The following is a 20,060-nucleotide window of genomic DNA, read 5'->3' as shown; positions in this document are numbered from 1 at the left end:
CTTTGCTTTTCTTTTGTCGGATATTCAACGCTTTTTTTTTTTCTTCTCCCGCTTTCTATCATTTGCTCTTTCGCGATGCTTGCATTCATCTTCCCTTCCGTGCGCATTGCGGCTTTCAATCCCTTGGTTACGGGGTTCCACTGGACTGGACTGCACACGATGAAGACTTACAAAAGGGCAGCTTTCCCCGCTAAGGCCTCTTCGCTCTAGGAAGAGACTAGGGAAGAGGCATGGACGCGCCTAGGGATAGGTAGAAGACAAAGGTCATGTCATGTCATGTCATGGAAGCATGGTAGTTTGAAGCAATAGAAGAATACAAAACAGGTATTCTAGGGGACAAGGTGGATGAGATGGCTTACAGATGTATGAAAAATCTAACACCCGCTGATGTTTCTTAAACCTGGAGACCTTAGAGGTAGAAATATGCAGCGTAGTGTAGGCGTTTTGGATAAGGGCCATCTGACGATACATCGGATACCTTGACCCTATAGCTATACCTGAAGGTATTTAACGTAGATACCGGAACCGCTACACTACACTACTATGGAAATATCTTGTTGAGAGGGGCCGGTGTCGACGGCGGCGGCGACGGAAGGGGTGGAAGCAAGGGGAATAAACATTCCCACCATACTTCTACTGCTTCGCCGCGACAGCCGTAACCGCATCCCCCAAACTCTCCCACCCCCTCCTCTCCCAAGGCGCAACCACACAACCCACCTGCGCATCCGCCGGCCTTCCCGTGCCCGCATACGCCCTCGCCAGATCCTCCGGACTCAATTCTCCCCTAGGCGGAACACCCTTCCTCGCTACTCTCAGCGCCATTTCACTCGCTCCCTCCGCCTCCTCCTCTCCTCCCTGCTGAGCAGCCAAGTGAGCAACCCTCGACCAACCATGCGGCAAGAACGGATGCAACATGACATCCGTCATGGGCTGGGCCTCTCCCGACCCCATCGCAGTGAGGATCGCCCTCAAAACCTCACCCAGCTGCGCCTGCTGCTCCGGGCTAATCCCCTCGTCACTAGAGCGGAGACTTTGGAGTTCGGACACCACGGCATCCATTGACTCTGCGTCGTTATCTAGCAGGGCAATCACGCCTAGCAGCAAAACAGACTGGACATGCTGTTCCTTTCTTTCCTCCGAGTCCGCAATCACGCCAAACAGGAGATCCCGACCGCGTTCGCGAGCGGCTTCTTGGCCCGTGGCCCAGAGGATCTGAGCTAGTAGGCAGGCGACGTCAGGATTGGTGTCGGACTCGGAGAGGGCCTGGTCAAAGGCGGTGACTGCGGCGGTGATGTCGTGGGAGTAGTAGTGCGCTAGACCCAATGTGACGTGCGCGGAGAGACGCAGCTTGCGGCGCTCTTCGGCTGTTAGTTCGTCGGCAGACTCGTCGGAGGAGAGTTGGAGTGCGAGGTCGGCGGAGTCGATTGCTTCGCTGAAGAGACGAGCGGATAGCTGCAGGCGGGCGAGGTCGGATTTGACGATGGCGAAGTGTTTGAGGGCCAGCGGCGATTCGGTGCTTTCGTACTCTTGCTCGAGGGTGGTGGAGAGAGAGTCGAGGATGGAGATGGCCCTCGGAATCTCGCCTGTGCGCTCGAGGAAGAGAGCGAGGAGGTGGGTGTAGGCCAGGTCGGTGGAGGACGAAGCGGAGGAGTGGAGAGATTGCAGTTGGGTGAGGGCGAAGATGGGTTGGATTAGGGACGTGATGGGGAGGGACTCGGAGGAATACGACGAGAGGATGTGATCGAACATGGAGACTGCGTATCTCTGGCTGATGACCCGTGAGGTATCGCCCGAGATCTCCATGGCATGCGTGAACAAGCCCCGAGCATCCTTTTCGTTGCCTGTCAAAAGCGCCACAACACCCTGCCCCAGCCAAGCGAGTGAGTAATCGGGGTCTGTGGACTGGGACCGCGTGAATGCTTCGTTGGCGAGTGCAAGATCGCCCTGCGCCAAAGCCAAAGTGGCCAGGTTGGCCCAGACGTGGGCGCCGCGCTCGTTCAGGAAGAGCGAGCGGCAAAAGGCATGCTGAGCTACGGCTGGGTTGACTTCGGAGGTTACGACACCCAAAGCGTTCCAGAACTCGGAGTTGCCTGCCTCGAGCTCAATGGCGCGCTTGAAGCAGGCCATGGCGGCCTTGATGTAGTTGGTGGGCTTCTTGTGGCTGTTCTTACGGATATCCGGAGGCAGACAGGCGTGAGCGCGGTATTCGGCCCAGCCGAGGTTGTAGTAGGCCACGGACTGCGCGTGGATATCGTTGCTAGCGATATGGATGGAGCGCTTGTGGGCGAGGATGGTGGCCTGGAGGGCTTTGGTCAAGTCTACGCCGACAGTCTCGTCCTTGGGGAAAACGCCATCGGTGGAGACGATGCCAGTACCGACGTTGTCAACGTCCTTGAGGATCTGGTAGGCGGGAAAGTCTCCGTCGGTTCCAAGGAGCGAGGAAACGATTTCAGCCGGAAACTCGGAGATGCGGCCTTGGATGTTGGAGAACAAGGAGCAAGCGTCACCAATGGCCTTCCAGTAGTTGAAGGTCTCCTTGATGGCATCAGGAGCCTTGGTGGCAAAGGTGAGTGTCTCGGTGGCCAGACCGGCAGCCTTGCCAAAGAATCCCTTGTTCAGACTGTCAAACGCGTTGTCGACGAGTGTCTGCATCAAGGCAGTGGCGACGCCTTCTTCGTCCGGCCGCTCCTGGATGACACGTTGATAAAGCTCGATGGACTCATCAAAGTCACCCAACTCGCGCTTAATGTCGGCTAGGATGAACTTTGTGAACCACGTCTCTCCGGTGAGGTTTGCTTCAGAGGATTCCTCTAGCTTCTGTGCGTTCAAGATGGCCTTGGTAGCGGCAATGTAGCGACCAGAGCTGTGGTATGCCTCACCCAAACCCACCCAGGAATGGTAATCATTGGGAGAGATACGCAAAGCCGACTGGAAGGACACAATGGCCTTGTGGAACTCTTGCTTGTTGAGCTCGGCCACACCGAGAGCGGCGAAAGGCCAGCTTATACCCTTGCGCTTGGAGCCAGGTGGGGGCTTGACTTTGCCAGAGTCGACAACTCTTTGGGCAACGAGCTCGACGCGGTCCCAGTCTCCGTCATCGGCAAAGGATCTAGCTAGCCGCTCAGCAGACTCGACCTCGGACGGCGAAAGCTCCACTGCCTTTTGGAAACATCTGCGCGCTCTCTTCTTGTCCTTAGCGTAGTCGGCATAGTAGATACCGAGGATGGTGTAGGCCGGAGCGTGGTTGAGGTTGTTCTTGAGAGACTCCAGGAACAAGGCATAAGCTCCAGACCTGTCCTTCCGGGCAGCCTTGGAGGTGTCGATGTTCCAAATGCAGTAACCAAGACGGTACTGAGTTTGGGATAGGAGTTCCTTGGACTGGCCCTTTTTGGAAAGGATGGGGATGCAGGCCTCCAGCTCGGCTCTGGCCATGTCAAAGTCTCCTTTGAGTGCTTTGACCCAGGCAGCCTCTGTCCTGACTCGGATATTATCGGGGTCACGCTTCAAAGCCCGCTCAAGGAAGCCAATAGCTTCATCGTACTCCTCCTCCTCCTCGTAGATTAGACCAACACCAATCATGGCGGGAGTGGAGGTAGGGTCGTGAGCGAGTACCGCATCGAAAAGAGCCTTGGCTTCCTGGTGGTTACGGGGAGTCTGGTAAAAGACCAAAGCCGTGCCGAGATACAAGGAAAAGGCGTCCTCGGTAAAGCGGAAGTCCAGGCCCGTCTTGGCTCGCTCCTCTTTCAGGAACGTCAACGCCTTGCGCATCAGCTCGACATTGCTCTCCCATTCTTCCAGATGCTGGTAGTATTCGCCCATCAGTCTGAACGCCAACAATGACTCGGCACCGCTGATACCCTCGGTCATCATAAGAAGACGGTCTTCCTCAGTGATGGGAGCATAGATGGTGGCCGCGCCTCCATCCTCGTCGTCCTCGCTCTCTTCCGTGCTGCCCTCACTCTTGGCCGCCGCATCCTCTGTCGTCTGTTCCTGCTTCTCCTGCGGGAAGGGAGAGACGCTGCTGGTCAAGAAACCCATGACCACCCTGTTGAGATCACTATCGGGGAAGAAAGTGCAGTACTGTCTGAGCACCGTGACATCCCACTCCTTGATCTCCTTGTGGTCCTGCCAGTTGATGGCAATATCCCAGGCTAGCTTGTAGGGGTGTTTGATGATGACCATGTCGTTGGCGAGCTTCAGGACATTAGCCAGTTCTCGCTCCTTTTCCTCTCCTGGAGGCCAGGCCATCAGACGGTCGTGGCAGTATTGGATCAGCTTCTCCTCGTACATGCGGCGTACTTCGTCGTCATTGGTCCAGTTGATGAGCTGGGCGTAGGTGTAGCTCAGCCTGCTCTGTCTGTAGACCTCTCTCTTGACCTCCAGGGTGACCTCGCTGATTCTTGCGCCGATGCGCGTCCGCCTCTCGCCGATCAGGGTGTTGATGCGCTTCTTCTCGTTTTGCTCGACCAGTTTGGCCTGTGTCTCGTATGTCCTCCATACATGGCCGAAGCGGCCCTCGATGGCATCGTAGATGGGTGACCCGGGCAATATTAGGTCGAGGGCGTCGACGTATTGGTATGACTCGGCCTTGTTACGGGCATAGGTGATGAAGCTGTCGACGGTCTCGTAGCATTTCTGGAGGTCGTTCGCGTCTCGGAAGATCTCGGCGAGCTTGAGGACGGCATGCTGGTGTTGCTTGAACTTTTTGGAGGTGTCGAGGTTTGGGTAGAGCTTGACGAGGCCCTGCCACGCTTCCTTTTCTTCTGGCTTGAGTCTGGTGGCGGCGAGGTATGTGTTCTCTGCTTCTTCGAGCCTCCCCTTCTTGTCGAGCGCAAAGGCCAGGAGGATGTGTCCCTGGTAGCTCTTGCTGTCCTTGTCGATGATGTTCTTTGCGCCCTCGATGGCGTCGTCCCACTGCTGCTTCTTGATGGCCTCGGCAGCCGCCTTGACGAGCTGTTTGGTGGACATGGTGCCCTGTTAAGTAGGTTACTACCTACTGTATGTTTGTTACGGACAGATGGCAACGAAAATGGAAGTGAAATGGCAAGTAGGAAATGACACGAATAAGAAGAAGAAGAAGAAGAGATGAAGAGTAAACAATTGAATGCTGCGATGTCGAGTGCGGGTGGTGGTGATGTTGGAGTGTTAAGCTTTGTGTTTGGCGACAGCGGGTGGGCTAACAAGTGAACATTGATATCAACTGAAGCAGGCACAATGTGCAGTGCAGTGGGACTCTGTGCATCATAGACGTGGGGCCGCTCACTGTCCAGTCCGTCAGTTGAGCCCCACAATTAACACTGCCCCTGTCTTCCACTGGTTGTGGATTGACCTCTTATCGCTTATCGGAGCTCCAGAGTCTCAAAAAATTTGGGAATTCCCGTCGCAAACTGGAAGGAAACTTCGAATTTGGAGAACTGAATTGGAGGGACGACGCTCGGTCCACTGTTGGCTTTCAGTGCTCTCTCAGTGTCTTGTCACTATCAATTTTCCTTGTCTCCATTCCCAGGACATCCTCCTCCACCGTCACCACCATCACCACCACCACCACCACCACCATTATATACCCATACTACCACATACACAATGGAACCAGGATCAGCCAAACGACGAAAGATTGGTCACTCGCGCGGCGGTGAAAGCGCAGTTGGCAACATCGACGCCGCTGCTTCCTCGGGGCTCTCTCGTGGCCGCGCATTTATCCTCGAAGCTGAGGAACTCGTCGACGAAGTGAAGCTCGACTATGCCACGGCCCTCGAAGGCGTCGACTCCCTCCTCCACAAGATCAAGGGCTCCATCGAAGCCATCGAAGCCCACGATGCCCTCCAGATCGCCGAGGCTGCCACCAAGCTCGAAAAGAAACACAAGATCCAGATCCCGTTCCCCGAACCGCGCCCGTCCGACAAGTCCAACTACAAGGTCGCCTTCGCAAAGCCTTCGCAGTTCAACGTTGTCGGCAGCTATGTGTCCAAGACCATGATCAAGGCCCAAAAGAGCCATGCTGTGGATATGGTGGTTGTGATCCCCGGCGAGACTCTGCAAGAGAAGGACTATCTCGACCTGCGATACTTCTACAAGAGAGCCTACTTCCTCGGTGTTGTGGCTGCTGCCCTACAAAAGGACTTGGCTGAGGATGGAGAGCTTTCATATGAATATTTGAACGGGAACACCCTGTCTCCCATTCTGTCGTTGAAACCAAAGGTGGAAGGAGAAAAGAAGGAGGGCCGACTGGACTACAGAGTGCGCATCATCCCTTGCGCCCCAGACAACTTCTTCCCCAAATCAAAGCTTGACTTGGGCGCTACCCTTGTGCGCAAAGCTGGCGGTGACGAGTCCAAGGCCGCGACCAAGCCTACGCCGTTCTACAACTCGACTGTGGTTTCCGAGTCCTGCTTCTTCCCCTACCTGAAGCTCTTGCGACAAACGGAAAAGAAATGCGCCGCGTTCAAGAAGGCTTGCATCCTGGGTCGGGTGTGGTTGCAACAACGAGGACTGGGAAGTGACATGGCGGATGGTGGTTTTGGTCACTTTGAATGGGCGGTACTTTTGGCGCTTCTGCTCCAAAGCGGCGACAGCACCAAAGGACATGCGCCCTTGTCTACGTCCTTGAGCGCCACCCAGCTGTTCAAGGCCATGGTCCAGTTCCTGTCTGTTACTAACCTGTCCGAGAAGTCGTGTGTGTTGGGTACTGCCGCCGTCGAGTCCGAAACCGCTGGTCCGGTTCTCTTCGACGCTGTTCGTGGTTTGAATATTGCCTTCAAGATGAGCAACTGGTCCGCGGCCAAGCTACACCAACATGCCAAGTGGACGAGGAGCCTTCTCAACGACAGCACTGCCGACCAGTTTACCCCTACTTTCATCCTCAAGGCCGACCTCCCCTGGCAAAACTACGACCTTATTGCCCACCTCAACTACGATGGAAAGCAGGACAAGACAGAGCCGATCGACTGCCGGGGACGGCTATGGGAATACAGCGACAAGGTGCACCGGGTACTCAAGCGGGCTCTTCAGGACGAAGAACTGGGTGAAAGGGCTCGGTCGATTCACATTCAACTACCCAAGAGCTCACCCTGGGATCTCACCAAGAAGCCTTCCACTAAGCAGAACCACACAATCGAAATTGGTGTCCTCTTCAATGCCGCCAACATGACCCGCTCTGTCGACCGTGGTCCGGCCGCTGGACCTAGCAACGAGGAGAAGGAGGAATGCGCCAGGTTCCAGCGGTTTTGGGGTGAGAAGTCGGAACTTCGTCGGTTCGAGGGTGACTCCATCAGAGAGACCTTGATCTGGTCGTCCACCTCCCCCTTTGACCTTTGCGAGGAAATTATGCGCTACATCCTCAAGCTCCATCTTCGGGTTGGCTACCTCGAGGACGAGCTCACCTTCCACGGCGACGGCTTCACCGAGCTGATCCCTATTAAGCCGACCGACACCTCCGTCTTCAACGCCGCTCGCAAGGCCTTTTCCTCCTTCGAGAAGGATATCCGCGACTTGGACGACATGCCGCTGCACGTCAGGCAAATCGCCCCCATCTGCCCCGAACTGCGACACGCCTCCATCAAGGTGCCCTTCTCGACCGTCACCAAATCCGGCCCACGCGCCCTGGAATGCGTCATCTCCTTCGAAGCCTCCGGCAAGTGGCCCGAGTCCATCGTCGCCATCCAACGCACCAAGATCGCCTTCCTGCGCATGATCGGCGACCTCTTGGAGCGTTCCAAACCCGGCGAAGTCCGCAGCTACGTTGGTCTTGAGTCCTCCACCACCACCAACACGGAACTCGAGAACCTCGCCTACCTCGACATCGTCTACGAGTCCGGCCCTACCTTCCGCCTGCGCATCCATTCCGACCTCGAAGAGGCCCTCCTCACGCGCCAATCGCACGACAAGACCATCGACCAACACCACCGCCATCAAGCCTCCGTGCTCCTCTCCAACTTCCGCAGACTCTACTACCACCTCCCTCTGCACACCCAATCCATCAACACCTTCGCCACCCGCTTCCCCGCCTTCTCGCCCACCATCCGCCTGCTCAAGCACTGGTTCTCCTCGCACAAACTCGCCTCCCACTTTACGCCCGACTTCATCGAGCTCGTCGCCCTCCAAACTTTCTTGAGCCCTTACCCCTGGGACGCACCCTCCTCCCCCTCCGTCGGTCTTCTCCGTGCCCTCCTTTTTTTGAGTAGATGGGACTGGCGCTCCGAGCCGCTCATCGTCGACACCAACAGCGACATGCCATCGTCCGAACGCTCCGCCATCGCCACCCGTCTCGAAGCCTGGCGCAAGATCGACCCGCTCATGAACCACACCGTCCTCTTCGTCGCCACAGCGCAGGAATCTTCTGGCGTCGCTTACACCACCGTCAACGGTATCGCGCAGCCCAGCAAAGTCGTCGCAGCACGCATGACCGCCCTCGCCAAGACCGCCTGTCGCGTCATCCGCGAAGAGGGCGTCGAGTTGGACGCTAGACGGCTGTTCGTCCCCAGCACGAAGGAATATGATGTCCTGATGCACCTCTCCCCCAAGGCCATCAAGGCTGTAAGCAAAGTTTATCCGAGCGAGGAGCTTACGTCAATTACTGCTGCCAAGTCCAGTAGCGGAAGCAAGTACAAGAACTTGTCTGCAACTGCGGGTGAAGATCCCTTGCCTTTGCCTTCTGCACCTGTTGATACCTTCTTTGAGAAACTGGAGCAGGTTTACGGATCTGGATCTTCTGCGCCGCTGGTCTTCTTTAGAGGAGGAGAGGAGGAGAAGGTCGTGGGCGCTATTTGGAATCCTACTTTAGGAAGGAGGGGGTTGAAGGTTAATTTGGGGACTTCCTATAAGCCGGTTAAGTCGGCGGGCAAGAGGAAGCTTGATGGTGATGAGAAAGATGGAGAGGAGAAGGCAGAAGAGCAGCTGGTGGAAGTGAATAGGGAGGCTATCCTGAGTGAGATTGCGAGGATAGGAGGGGAGTTGGTGGAGAGGATTGAGGTGCAGAGGGAATGAATAGATAAGAATGTGTTGAGATGTCTGTTGGTGTTGTAGAAATACCGGGATGGGAAAGGATAGAATACTGGATAGTTGCCATGGGGATGGATGTAGTGGGTAATTGTCGATTAGGGGAATTTTGGGGGTTGGGAAAAGCAGCACAATGGATTTTTTTTTGGATTATATCGATGATATCTCGGATGCTAAGTAGAGAGAGGTATTGTATGATGACTATGTGAAGAAGCCTCTTACTGTTGACTTTGTTGCTATGTCCTGTTTTTGATGACAATTTACCTAGTCTCTGACTCTCCGTAACTAGAGAGCATTCCTAGAGCCGACGTTTTGTTCTTTGTTTGTCTCTTTTAAAGAAGAAAAACAATTTTACGCCTTTTCATCGTCGTTCTTCCTTTTCGGTTCCTCTGCTTCTTTTTTCTTTTCTTTTTTTCCCCAAGGCACGAGTAAATAGAAACATTGATACTCGATGAGGCGTGCAGATTTCAAGACACTCAAACATGAAGAGATCACAAGATGTGGACACCAAGTATCAGGGCAGGCAGATATGAACCGATCTCAATCAATTCTCTTTCTTCCATGTTCTTTGCTTTCTAAAAGTAGGGTATGATAACACGCCACCAGCACCAGGCAGCCAGCAACAATGTATGTTTTGCAAAAGCAACAGACAACACAGATTGACACAGCAACACACAGAAAGCAATAAAATAGACATAACTCGTCAGCCTCCACCCACTCACTGCCCGCATCCAAACGAGGGAAGCTGAGCAGTCAGCACAAGACAATAACCGCCGGGACTCCATCTCATCTAGCTAATGACCCTCTCAATCACACCGCTCCCTTGGTTGGGATAGAGACAGACAGGATCCAGTGGGAGTGGAAGAGCCCAGCCGTTTCCCATCCGCTTGCTTGCATCAGCTGTACAGCTTGGCCTCGACCGCAGGATATTGAAGCTCTTGGTATCCCATCCATCGCTCTTCACCCCATGATCACAGACCAATGACCCTTTCTCGCAGAATCTTGCCTTTTATGGTGATTTCTCGCAGTCTCCATCTCCGAACCCGGCGGAGAGCTAATCGACATCTCCCCGTCCTTTTCCATGGTCTTACTCTATTGAGCCATGGCCATGCCCTGCTGCTTTGGGTGGTCATCAATCTCCATCTCATCGCCCATCTCAATGTCCTCATCCTGTCCTTGCTCGAGCTCACCCTCGGCGTCGCCCTCACCGTCCAGCTCGTCCTCGGATTCGTTCTCAAGATCGACACTGCCGTCTTCGGACATCTCGTCTTCCTCGATTACGATGGCGCCATTTGGCTGGCCCTCAACTTCCATGCCGCCGTTGACGGCGGGGTCGGCGATGCTCGATTGTTCAGCGAGTTCATCGGCGCCGTACTCTTCTTCGTCGGCGACCTCGTCGGCTTCGGGCTGTTCAGGAGGGAATTCAGGAGGAGCGGAGGCTTCAGAGTCCCTGTGGTTGATTGTGTTAGCATGGGTATGTGGTAAAGGGAGGAATAGTAGTAGGTAGGGAGATTGTGTTGCTGGGCAACTAAGACCGAAGGGAGGGGCAGTGGGGCGTGCCGCGTCCTTCCGCGCCGTCGCGCCATCGTAGGCAGAGGTAACGAGAAAAACTTTAGTATCGTATCAGGGCAACACATACCACTTGATAGCAAATCGCGTGACTCTTGGCTTCTCGGCCAGAACGTTGCGGCGGATCTTCTCAATAACGGGCTTTGGGGGCGGATCATTAATGAGCTCCTCGCTCTCGTACTCGTTGTTGACGTAGTAGCCAACGCGCACAAACTCGCGACCGTCGTAGGCGCACGTCAACAGTATCACCGTGACGCCTAGAAGCTCGTCGATGGGGATGCGCTTTGTGTCAGGAGGCTCGGCCTCGAAAATGAACTTGTTGACACCAACGGGAATGGGGCCGACGAGGAGAGAGTCGAGTTCCTGGTCGTAGTTATCCGAGGTGGCGGAGCCGACGTAGGTAAGCTTCCATTCGAGGTCTAAAACGCATACGCGACGGTTAGCGCCAAGATCACGACGCGAAGAAATGCGAATGAGGGGCAGGATGAGGGAGGAGGAGAAGCATACCCTTCTCGAGATGCTCAAGGCATTCAAAGGTGATTTCGAAGAGGTACTTGTCGGTGAACTTGGCGGGGTTGTTCATGACATTGACCCCGAGAAGCGAGACGACAGACATCTTGGCGGTGATGGTGTTGCCGCGTGGGCAAACTGACAAAGATGTGAAGATGTCGCAAGGAGTGGTGGTGGTGATGGTGGTGGTATCTAGTCGCGCAGGTATTTATACTTGGTAGAAGGAATGTATCAACTGATGATACAGCAGTACGAAAAGACGACTCCCTGGAGGAGGGAGATAAGAAGAAAAAGGGAAGAAGATGTTTTGGGGCAAGACTTGCTGGTTGCTGGCTTGTCTTGCGTGGATGTGGTGTTTGTTTTGGTGGAGGAGGAGATTGGAGAAGAAAGTGGAGCGTGGTCTGTCAAAGTCAAGTGTCCAGCCAGCTTGATTATGCAAGGAGGGGGACAAGAACTGAAATGCAACGAAATGGAAAGAGGGACAGGACGGCGCCTATCATGGACATTACATAGCACACGCGGGCAGAGCTGTTCCCATTACACTTGATCCTGTACGTATTGATACGTTTGGTGTGTTAAGTTACCAACCGAGAACTATAACAGAGCAGTGCAGTAGTGGTTCAGATGGCTTTGGAGTTTCGTCTCATGGTGTATCTTTCCGTCTTCAGTTCTGCTCCTTCAGTTCTGTTTTGTACTGGTGCCTGATAAGTACGGGCGGGACATGTGCAGTGGTGTGAGTCGCGTAAATTGAAAGAAGTGGACGAACAGGAACGCGTTCAAGTTCCCGCTTGTGGTCCTGCCGCCGGCAATTCAACACCTTGGTGTGGCAGGCATCGGGCCAGAATCTGAGCGAAGAAGCCAGCCACATTATCCCAAGCTGTCAGCCACTTTTTAGCCTCATGGTTTGCTGTTGGACGGGAGTGGATCCTCTGAAGCTTGAAAAAAGTTAAGAACCCATAATTTTGAAAGAATCCGACCACTCAGCGTCGTCCATTGAACTCAGTTGGATTGCGCTCTGGCGTCGCGACGGACGGACTTTTGCTTTCAGTGAGCGACTGCAGTGAGTGCAGTGAGTGCAGCAACAGAACTGTCAAAGCTCGGGCAAGGTGAGTCCCGTCGTTGGTTGCTGCAAGAGGTCAAATGTCCGCTTTCCAACTTTGGCCTTTCTTTTGCATCCAATCTTCCATTCGACGACGGAGAAACGAACAACAACACACTCAAAATACTACAAATCCACACCGACTCCAAGAACCCTACGACATTCGCCCATCCTCTCCGACGAATTCTGGAATACGATAGTATTTGCGCAATATCAACAAGTTTTTTTTCTTCTTCTTTTTTACACCCTTTGGGTGGATTCTTTGTTGGTGTCCAGTCAACTGGTTATCAGCTCTTTTTGACTTTGACCTCTCCTCCCCCATCCAGCCTCAAACTGCGCGACCGCGACCGTGACGGACCCCGACAGCTATACCTGAGCTACATATACAGCTAGCTACAGCCGCAGCACCTACCGTGGCAGCAATATGCAAGCATAGGTCACCCGTCTTCACGGCCCTGATTCCGACTGTTCTCTTTGCCGCCCTGCGATATCGACGCGCCTCGACCACACCCCGTCCACTTCCACGAGAAATACTGCTCTTCCAAAGCTAGATCAAACCGCTTCATCTTTCGTTTCCAACTTGAACTCATAAAAAATCATGTCCGACGACTACGACCCCACAAACATTAACGCTGCCTCGTGGGAGGAGCAAGAGGACTATGGCGAGGCTGATGGCAGCGAACAATACGGGGAGGCTGAGGGCAGCGAGCAACAAGATATTCAGCATAGCTCGGAACATCAAGAAGCAGAATACTCCGTTGAATCAAACCCTAATGACCTAGGTGATCACCCATCGCAAGATGGAAACACCGATGATGTGGGTGACGACTACGATCCTGCCTCTGTCGTCACGTCTTCTGTTCCCGCTCCTTCTGCCCCTGCTCCTCAAGAAGATTCCAAGACCGCTCCCCAGCCTGCCGCCCCTGTGGCCAAGAAACCTCGGACCGCTGGAGGCTTCTTAGTGGGAGACTCTGACGACGAGGATGAAGATGGTGATGATGATGGTGAACCACAACAGCAGCAGCAACAGCAACAACAACCACACCAAGTTGCGCATAAAGAGACGGGCTCTGGTGCTTCATCAAGTGGTGGTTCTGCTCCAGCTCCGGCTCCCGCCTCTGCTACTGCTGCCCCTCAGTCGCATTCTCCTGCTCTCCAGACTGCCACATTGACCGTCCAAGACAATGCTGGTGCTACTACTTTTAATGCACCGCCAGTGCCCCAACAGGTGTCTCACCAATCCGGCGCAACTACCGCAGCTGTTCCGACCACACCGAGTTCCGCTGCCCCTGCCGTCGACCCTACCCCCGTGACCCAGCCGGCTCCTGATAGAGTAGCCATTTACGAAGACCAGATCCGCGATGATCCCCGAGGCGCAATGAATGCTTGGTTGGAGTTGATGAAGGAAAAGAGAGCCAGGAATGACATTGATGGTGCAAGACAGGTCTATGAAAGATTCCTTGCCATCTTTCCCCAAGCCGTGAGTCAGCATATCTATGGCACACAAAACAGTAAAAGCTAACGACAGTCAGGCCGATATTTGGGTCGAGTATCTTGATCTCGAGCTCAGCCTCAATAACTTTCCCCAAGCCGAGGGCATCTTCGCCAAATGTCTTATGACCACTCCCAACGTCAATCTCTGGACCCGGTATCTGGACTACATTCGCCGTCGTAATGACCTGAACGATAGCACCGGCCAGGCTCGCCAAACCGTTTCCCAAGCCTACGAGTTCGTGATTGACAACATTGGTCTGGACAAGGATTCTGGCAAGATCTGGGCAGAATACATTCAGTTTATCAAGTTTGGCCCCGGCACGGTCGGAGGAAGTCAATGGCAGGATCAGCAAAAGATGGACCAGCTCAGGAAAGCCTACCAGCGGGCCATCTGCGTGCCTATCTCCAATGTCAACACTCTCTGGAAGGAGTACGACCAGTTCGAGATGGGCCTCAACAAGTTGACGGGCAGGAAATATCTCAGCGAAAAGTCACCATCCTACATGTCAGCCAAGAGCGCCAACACTGCGCTGGAGCACATCACCAGGGGCTTGAACCGGACCAACCTCCCTCGTCTTCCGCCTGCCCCTGGTTTCGATGGTGATCAGGAGTTCATGGAGCAAGTCGAGATTTGGAAAAAGTGGATTGCTTGGGAAAAGTCCGATCCCTTGGATCTCAAGGATGACAAGGACCAGCCGGGTCTGTACCAAAAGCGCATCCTTTACGTCTATAACCAGGCCTTGATGGCCCTGCGTTTCTGGCCCGAGATGTGGGTTGACGCCGCTCAGTGGTGTTTCGACAACAACATTACCACCGTGGAGAACAAGGTCACCAAGGACGGCAACGCTAACGGGGTCGAGTTTCTTATCCGGGGCATCGAAGCCAACCCCGAAAGTGTGCTTCTCGCCTTCAAGCACGCGGATCACATCGAGTCGACCTACCCCATTGAGGAGAACGACGAGGCCAAGATTCAGCGTGGCGAGGCAGTCAAGGCACCCTACAACAAGGTGTTGGATACACTTTACGCCATGATCAAGAGCCTGAAGGAAAAGGAGGCCGCACAGATCGCCAAGCTTCAGGAGATGACTGCTGCGCAAGAATCCAAGGCAGGCTCGGACAACGAGGATGGCGATGGAGCGGCAGATAACATCAAGAAGGCGCCTATTGAGGCTATCCAGAAGGGTTATGCCGCGCAGACCCAGCTGCTTTCCCGGATGATTTCGTTCGTGTGGATCGCCTTGATCCGCGCCATGCGTCGTGTTCAGGGCAAGGGAGGCTTGAATGTTCCGCTTGGTGGCATGCGCAAGGCATTCCACGATGCTCGCGCTCGCGGCCGTCTTACCAGTGATGTCTATGCGGCTGTTGCTCAGCTAGAATGGACTATTTACAAGGATCCCGCCGGTGGTAAGATCTTTGACCGCGGTGCCAAACTCTTCCCAGAGGACGAGAACTTTACTCTCGAGAACATCAAGTACCTTCACTCGCGGGATGACCACACCAACGCCCGCGTCCTCTTCGAAACCGTCGTCAACAGACTTACCCAAAAACCCGAACTCGTCCACAAGGCCAAGCCCCTTTACCAGTACTTCCACAAATACGAGTCCCAATTTGGCGAGCTCGCCCAAGTCACCAAGCTGGAGAAGCGCATGGCCGAGCTCTTCCCTGAAGACCCTAAACTTGCTGCCTTCACGGCCCGTTATGCCTCGGACAAATTCGACCCTATCACCGCTCGCATAATTGTCAGCCCGACAACCCAGCTTCGGCCCAAGAACATGATTATGCCCTCGATCGAACAACAGCAACCCCAACTTCCCATGTCTCGGCGCGACACCCCCGCCGCGGGCTTCAGCCCCCGTCCCCAGGGCCTCAAGTCTCCCAGCGCCGGTCCCGGTGCTCCCTTCGCCCCCTACGCCGCCAAGCGGCCCCTCGATGACCGCGACTACGATGACCACCCCCGCAAGATTGCGCGCTCCGAACATGACCCCTTCGTTAGAGGCGCCTCTCCCCTCAAAGGCGCAGCCGGCCGCAGACTGGACCAACAACGGCGCATGGGCGGAACAGCCGGCGCGTATAGCGGCTCCGGGGCCGGTTCCCAGGTTGCTCCCATTGCCAGGGACATCACCTTCCTACTTAGCCAGATCCCCCGCGTGGAATTCTATGATAGCCACAGACTGAACCCGTCGCGGATGGTTTCGTTGTTACAGAACGTCAAGGTGCCGGAGTATCTGGACTGGAAGAGGGAGCGGGAAAGGATGCAGCAGATGCAAGGAGATGGATATGGCGGTTACGGTGGTGGTGGTGGTGGTGGTGGTGGTGGTGGCTACCAGGGTGGTGGTCATGCTAGGAACATATCCCAGGATTACGCCTACCGCGAATCACCTGGTCCGCTTGGAGGAAGACCGTTGAGCCCGTTCACGGGTGGTCCGGGAAGTAGACTGGCTAGCGCGACGGCTGCGTATCGCCAGGCTCCTGTGGGCAGGCCGGAGTCCAGCGGGTCTTATGAACCGCCTCCGGCTGCGCAGTACGGTGTTCCGCCCCCAGCTCAGTATGATGGCGGATGGGCCCAGCAGCAGCAGCAGCAGCAGTATGGACAGCCACCGGCGCCGCAGGGATATAGGTATGGAAACCCCCCTCCTCCTTATTAAAACAAGAAAAATGAGGGAGATGGAGACGGAGTACGCGGTTGGAGGAAAGGGACAGGAAAGCGAAAGAAGAGCGTACAGGAATAGGAATTGGGTTCGGCAACTGAAGGAGCAGGAGAAACGTGGAAGAAGTGCATGTGGTGGAGGACAGCGGAAAGAGGGTTAAGTTTAGGTACTTGAACTTTGAGCTTTACTAAGAGGAATTGGAAAGAGAAGAAACCAAATCTTCTTCCTACTCTCTGTGACCGTCCTTGTATTAGTTTTTTGACTTTCTACCTGCCGCTGCACTCCTCGCGAGCAAGGTTTAGCATGAACTAATGATAGGTAAATTATCAAATTTCCAGTTGCTGTCATTGCTAAATATTACTTCTGTTAGCTCGAGCCTACCTCTAGGTGTTGCGTCGTCTAGATACCTCTAGTTGTTCCGGTATCATTCTCCTTTCTTCCTCCCACCTCTGATTTCCCTCGCTGTGCTGTGCTATGCTCTGCTGTGATCTACTCTTGTGCTATTCAGACCTAGATCCAGATCCACGATCATCCTTCGCTACCTTTATGTGTGTGACCCCAAAAAAAAAAAAAAAAAAAAAAAAAAAAAAAAGGGAGTATAATCATGTCTTCACCCAAGATCCTCGGACATATTCCATTGCATCTCAAACTTGCCCCTGGGTAATCTGGGGTAGTCAATCCACATCGCCGCGTACCCAACACAACAACTGAAATCTTGACCTTTCTCTCAACAATTAGGTCCTCAGCTCACCTGGCACTCGGCACTGCGTTGTCTTTGACGTCTCCTGTTCTCTCCTTTCCCTCTCCTGTCCTCTTCTGACCATGCCCTGCCCGCAGCCTGTCTCCAGTGGAAACCACCGTTTGCACTTGGTCAGGTTGCTAGAGGAACCTCAACAACCAGGAAACTGAGACGAACTGGGACCTCGACTCTCGAGATGGGATAATAAGACGATATTGCTAGAGGGAAGTACCAAGATACCTGAGAGATAGTGCAAACATCGATAAAATGGCAAAAGGAAGGCTGTTGAGGTTCGAGGCGGGACAGATGAGAGCGGTGGGGTGTCTGATCAAACTGATTATGTTGACAGATGACAGTTGCGTTCGGTTGCGTGGGGAGAAGGGACGAGAGTGCCCAAACAGCCAAACTTGTTGAGTCTTCTTCTGTACCTAGGTAGTGTAGAGGTTCTCTACGTCATGCAGTTGATGTATGGGATGGCCGTGACAAGACAGAAGCGTTTGGTGCAGTAGAACAACAGGAGATTCAATACTACTTCAAGGGACATGGAGATAAGCCAGAGCCGAGGTTGGGCAGGAGCGAAGAGGCAACAAACGGCGGAGGGTAAGTGATAGATGGCAAGAATTTTACAGCGTTCAGGTGAGCAGGATGGAGTAAACGAGGACTGAATGAAGGCAACATCGAAGTTGGCCGCGCCAACAAAGCGCACGAGCAGAGACAACAGGTCAAGCAGTAGGTATCTAGTAATATTAAATGGTTATTGTGTCAATGTTCATTCCCATCTAGGTAGAACATTCACTCTCCAAAACACCGGGGAGAAGTCTCCAGTCAAGCCGAGTGTCCCCATCCTGCGCGCCTTCTCGGTTCTCACAGGCGAGCTGGTTCTCAAGTGGAAGCAAGCATGCGCCCAATGTCGATGTTGTCCCGCTTCAACTCGGTCATCTACCTTACTTGGGAGGAAATGACCGTCCTCCTGTTTTCTCTACATTCACTCGCTCCTGTCGGCATCGATAGTCCGGACTCCAGACTCCAGACTCGACTGGGCCACCGCGATCACAGACGGGTGGAAGGTTTAAGCGAAAACAACAACCGGACTTGATTGCCAAGGCAAGGGAGGTCATCCGAAAAGATGAAGCGACGTTCACCGGGACAATTGGACCCGGTTTGGACGACATTGAAGCAGCTTTTGGATATCGAGGAGGAGTGGAGGTTTACAAGATGCTTGCTTCCCGCCAACGGGAAGTAACGGTTGCCTTTTGTTGGCAGCTTCTTAGTAACAGTTTTGTATTGGTTCTGGATGCTTTCGGAAGTTGCGGTGGAGATGTGGTCTAGGGGTGTTGTTACCGTTATCGTCGGAGATCAAAGTAGTGCAAATGAGAATGTTTACGATGTCGCCATCTTCAATTTTCGTTACTGCCACGTCTCAAACAACATGGAAAAATTGACAGCTTGATGACTGTATGGATATCGAAGCCCAGGAATGGTTCCTTGATGGACCAGTTGTGATTGTTGGATGTTTGGCTTGAGTGGTTGCTATGTTCACGGCGGGGAATAGACTCCCAGATTGTCTGAGTGGTCACTCCTCCGCCATGACTCTTTCCGTGAACATCTTTGCAAATGATGGCGTTTTCGGTGAGAGATTTGAAGTAGCGGGTGAAGCTCGTCATACGAATAGTCACTGTAGTGTAGAAGCGTCATCGAAATATTATGACGTTCTCCTGATTGCGAATGCCGACAGTCGAAGGCACCATCACCTACCACGAGACGGAGCATTTCACCTGGAAGCGCCTTTCCAATCTACGTGATATGTGACCTCCATTTCTCTGGACGTTGACCCGACAATGTTTTGCACAAAAACTACCTGCCTTAGGTAGTAGGCTACCTTGATGGCCCGTCACTGTGACTGTGAACCGCGACTTCCCAACCGGATTGCCTCCACTTGATGACACTCCCACTGGAAACCCAAACCGTCTTGGCACTTGCCTACCACGACATGATTTCGTGACAACTGTCATTACCAAGTGAAGGTATTTACCTTACGCAAACAGGAAACTTTGTAGTAGCAACCATTTCACTTGCTCTCGTCATTGAAGTATTGTCGCTTGTCTGACAGCAAAGTAGGATTGGAGTCAAGACCACGGTGATAACTGGCCGGGGCAAGTCACAGGTGTTTGATGATCCCAGTGACTGCCCGGACACTCCATCACAACTTTGTCGCTGGTTGTCGTCACAAGAAATCATAGTCAGCGACATTTTTGCAATCACGTAGAGTAACTCTCTTCCAGTTTCCAGGTTCCAAACTTGAGTAATCCCCATCTTGTTGCTGTCACATCTCTGTGACCATGGAATCGCCATCCGCTGAGTGTTTGACTTGAACTCAACCACGACGTAGTAAACAGTTCATATCGCTGTGAATGTGATTCAGTCTGATGGTATATCAGAGACTGAGCGTTGGACTCACCACTCTCGGAGTCCAATCTTTCATGGTGACGAAACTTTCATGTAAACGGTCACCACAGGAAAGGACCGCAACTGGCAAGAGCTGCCGCCGAGTGTCGGACCATACTTGCGCTCCGTGCCGTCCAGTTGACTGTTTCTCGCAAACAGTACTTACCTAGACAGCACTCGTCTGTTGCTGTCCCTCTCATCTCCTTCTCACTTTTCCCTCCCACTCTTTCCACTCCTTCTCTCTCCCACCACACTTTTCTTCCTGGCGAGTCATCCCAACCTTCTACGCGAGGCAAACACTCGCCTTGCTCGCCGTTTCTCCTTCTCATCGCAACCTTCAAACCTTTCATATTACAGTCTCCAGACGAGTCAGAGGCAGTACTCATCCAGACTTACTCTTCTCGTCTGGTCTGGTTGATTGCTCCCCTTCACGCACTTGCATCCAGGTACGTACCCCCCTCTCGCCCCGTGGATTATCCTCCAGAAATCTATAAGAACCCCCCTCCCCCCTCCTCCTAATCCTCTTCCAAACTTCCTCCTCATCACACTCAACCAACAATCA

General features: G+C 53.7%; 4 protein-coding genes across 4 annotated transcripts; 2 read left to right on the top strand and 2 right to left on the bottom strand.

Moving 5' to 3' along the window:
* Positions 1-296: 296 nt before the first annotated feature.
* B0T23DRAFT_346984 (uncharacterized protein) lies at positions 297-5,216 on the bottom strand. Its single transcript, XM_062835980.1, has one exon. It carries the CDS (start codon positions 4,966-4,968, stop codon positions 634-636), a length of 4,335 nt encoding a protein of 1,444 aa, XP_062688107.1. The 5' UTR covers positions 4,969-5,216; the 3' UTR covers positions 297-633.
* Positions 5,217-5,491: 275 nt separating this feature from the next.
* On the top strand, positions 5,492-9,200 carry B0T23DRAFT_389874 (Nrap protein). Its single transcript, XM_062837840.1, has one exon. It carries the CDS (start codon positions 5,584-5,586, stop codon positions 8,980-8,982), a length of 3,399 nt encoding a protein of 1,132 aa, XP_062688106.1. The 5' UTR covers positions 5,492-5,583; the 3' UTR covers positions 8,983-9,200.
* Positions 9,201-9,932: 732 nt separating this feature from the next.
* Positions 9,933-11,436, bottom strand: B0T23DRAFT_43335 (histone chaperone asf-1). The gene is made up of 3 exons (XM_062840438.1): positions 11,071-11,436; positions 10,634-10,982; positions 9,933-10,444 (listed from the first exon to the last, which is right to left on the bottom strand). The coding sequence occupies exons 1-3, from the start codon at positions 11,177-11,179 to the stop codon at positions 10,087-10,089; spliced, it is 816 nt and encodes a 271-aa protein (XP_062688105.1). The 5' UTR covers positions 11,180-11,436; the 3' UTR covers positions 9,933-10,086.
* A 1,232-nt stretch (positions 11,437-12,668) lies between these two features.
* On the top strand, positions 12,669-16,394 carry B0T23DRAFT_43327 (mRNA 3'-end-processing protein rna-14). The gene is made up of 2 exons (XM_062840431.1): positions 12,669-13,652; positions 13,705-16,394. Exons 1-2 carry the CDS (start codon positions 12,771-12,773, stop codon positions 16,309-16,311), a joined length of 3,489 nt encoding a protein of 1,162 aa, XP_062688104.1. The 5' UTR covers positions 12,669-12,770; the 3' UTR covers positions 16,312-16,394.
* The last annotated feature ends 3,666 nt before the right edge of the window (positions 16,395-20,060 follow it).

Source organism: Neurospora hispaniola (assembly GCF_033458365.1).
Source record: "Neurospora hispaniola strain FGSC 10403 chromosome Unknown B0T23scaffold_10, whole genome shotgun sequence".
Classification (NCBI taxonomy): Eukaryota; Fungi; Ascomycota; class Sordariomycetes; order Sordariales; family Sordariaceae; genus Neurospora; species Neurospora hispaniola.
The sequence above is the reverse complement of the archived record's forward strand: the minus strand, read 5'-3'. Positions and strand labels throughout refer to the sequence as shown.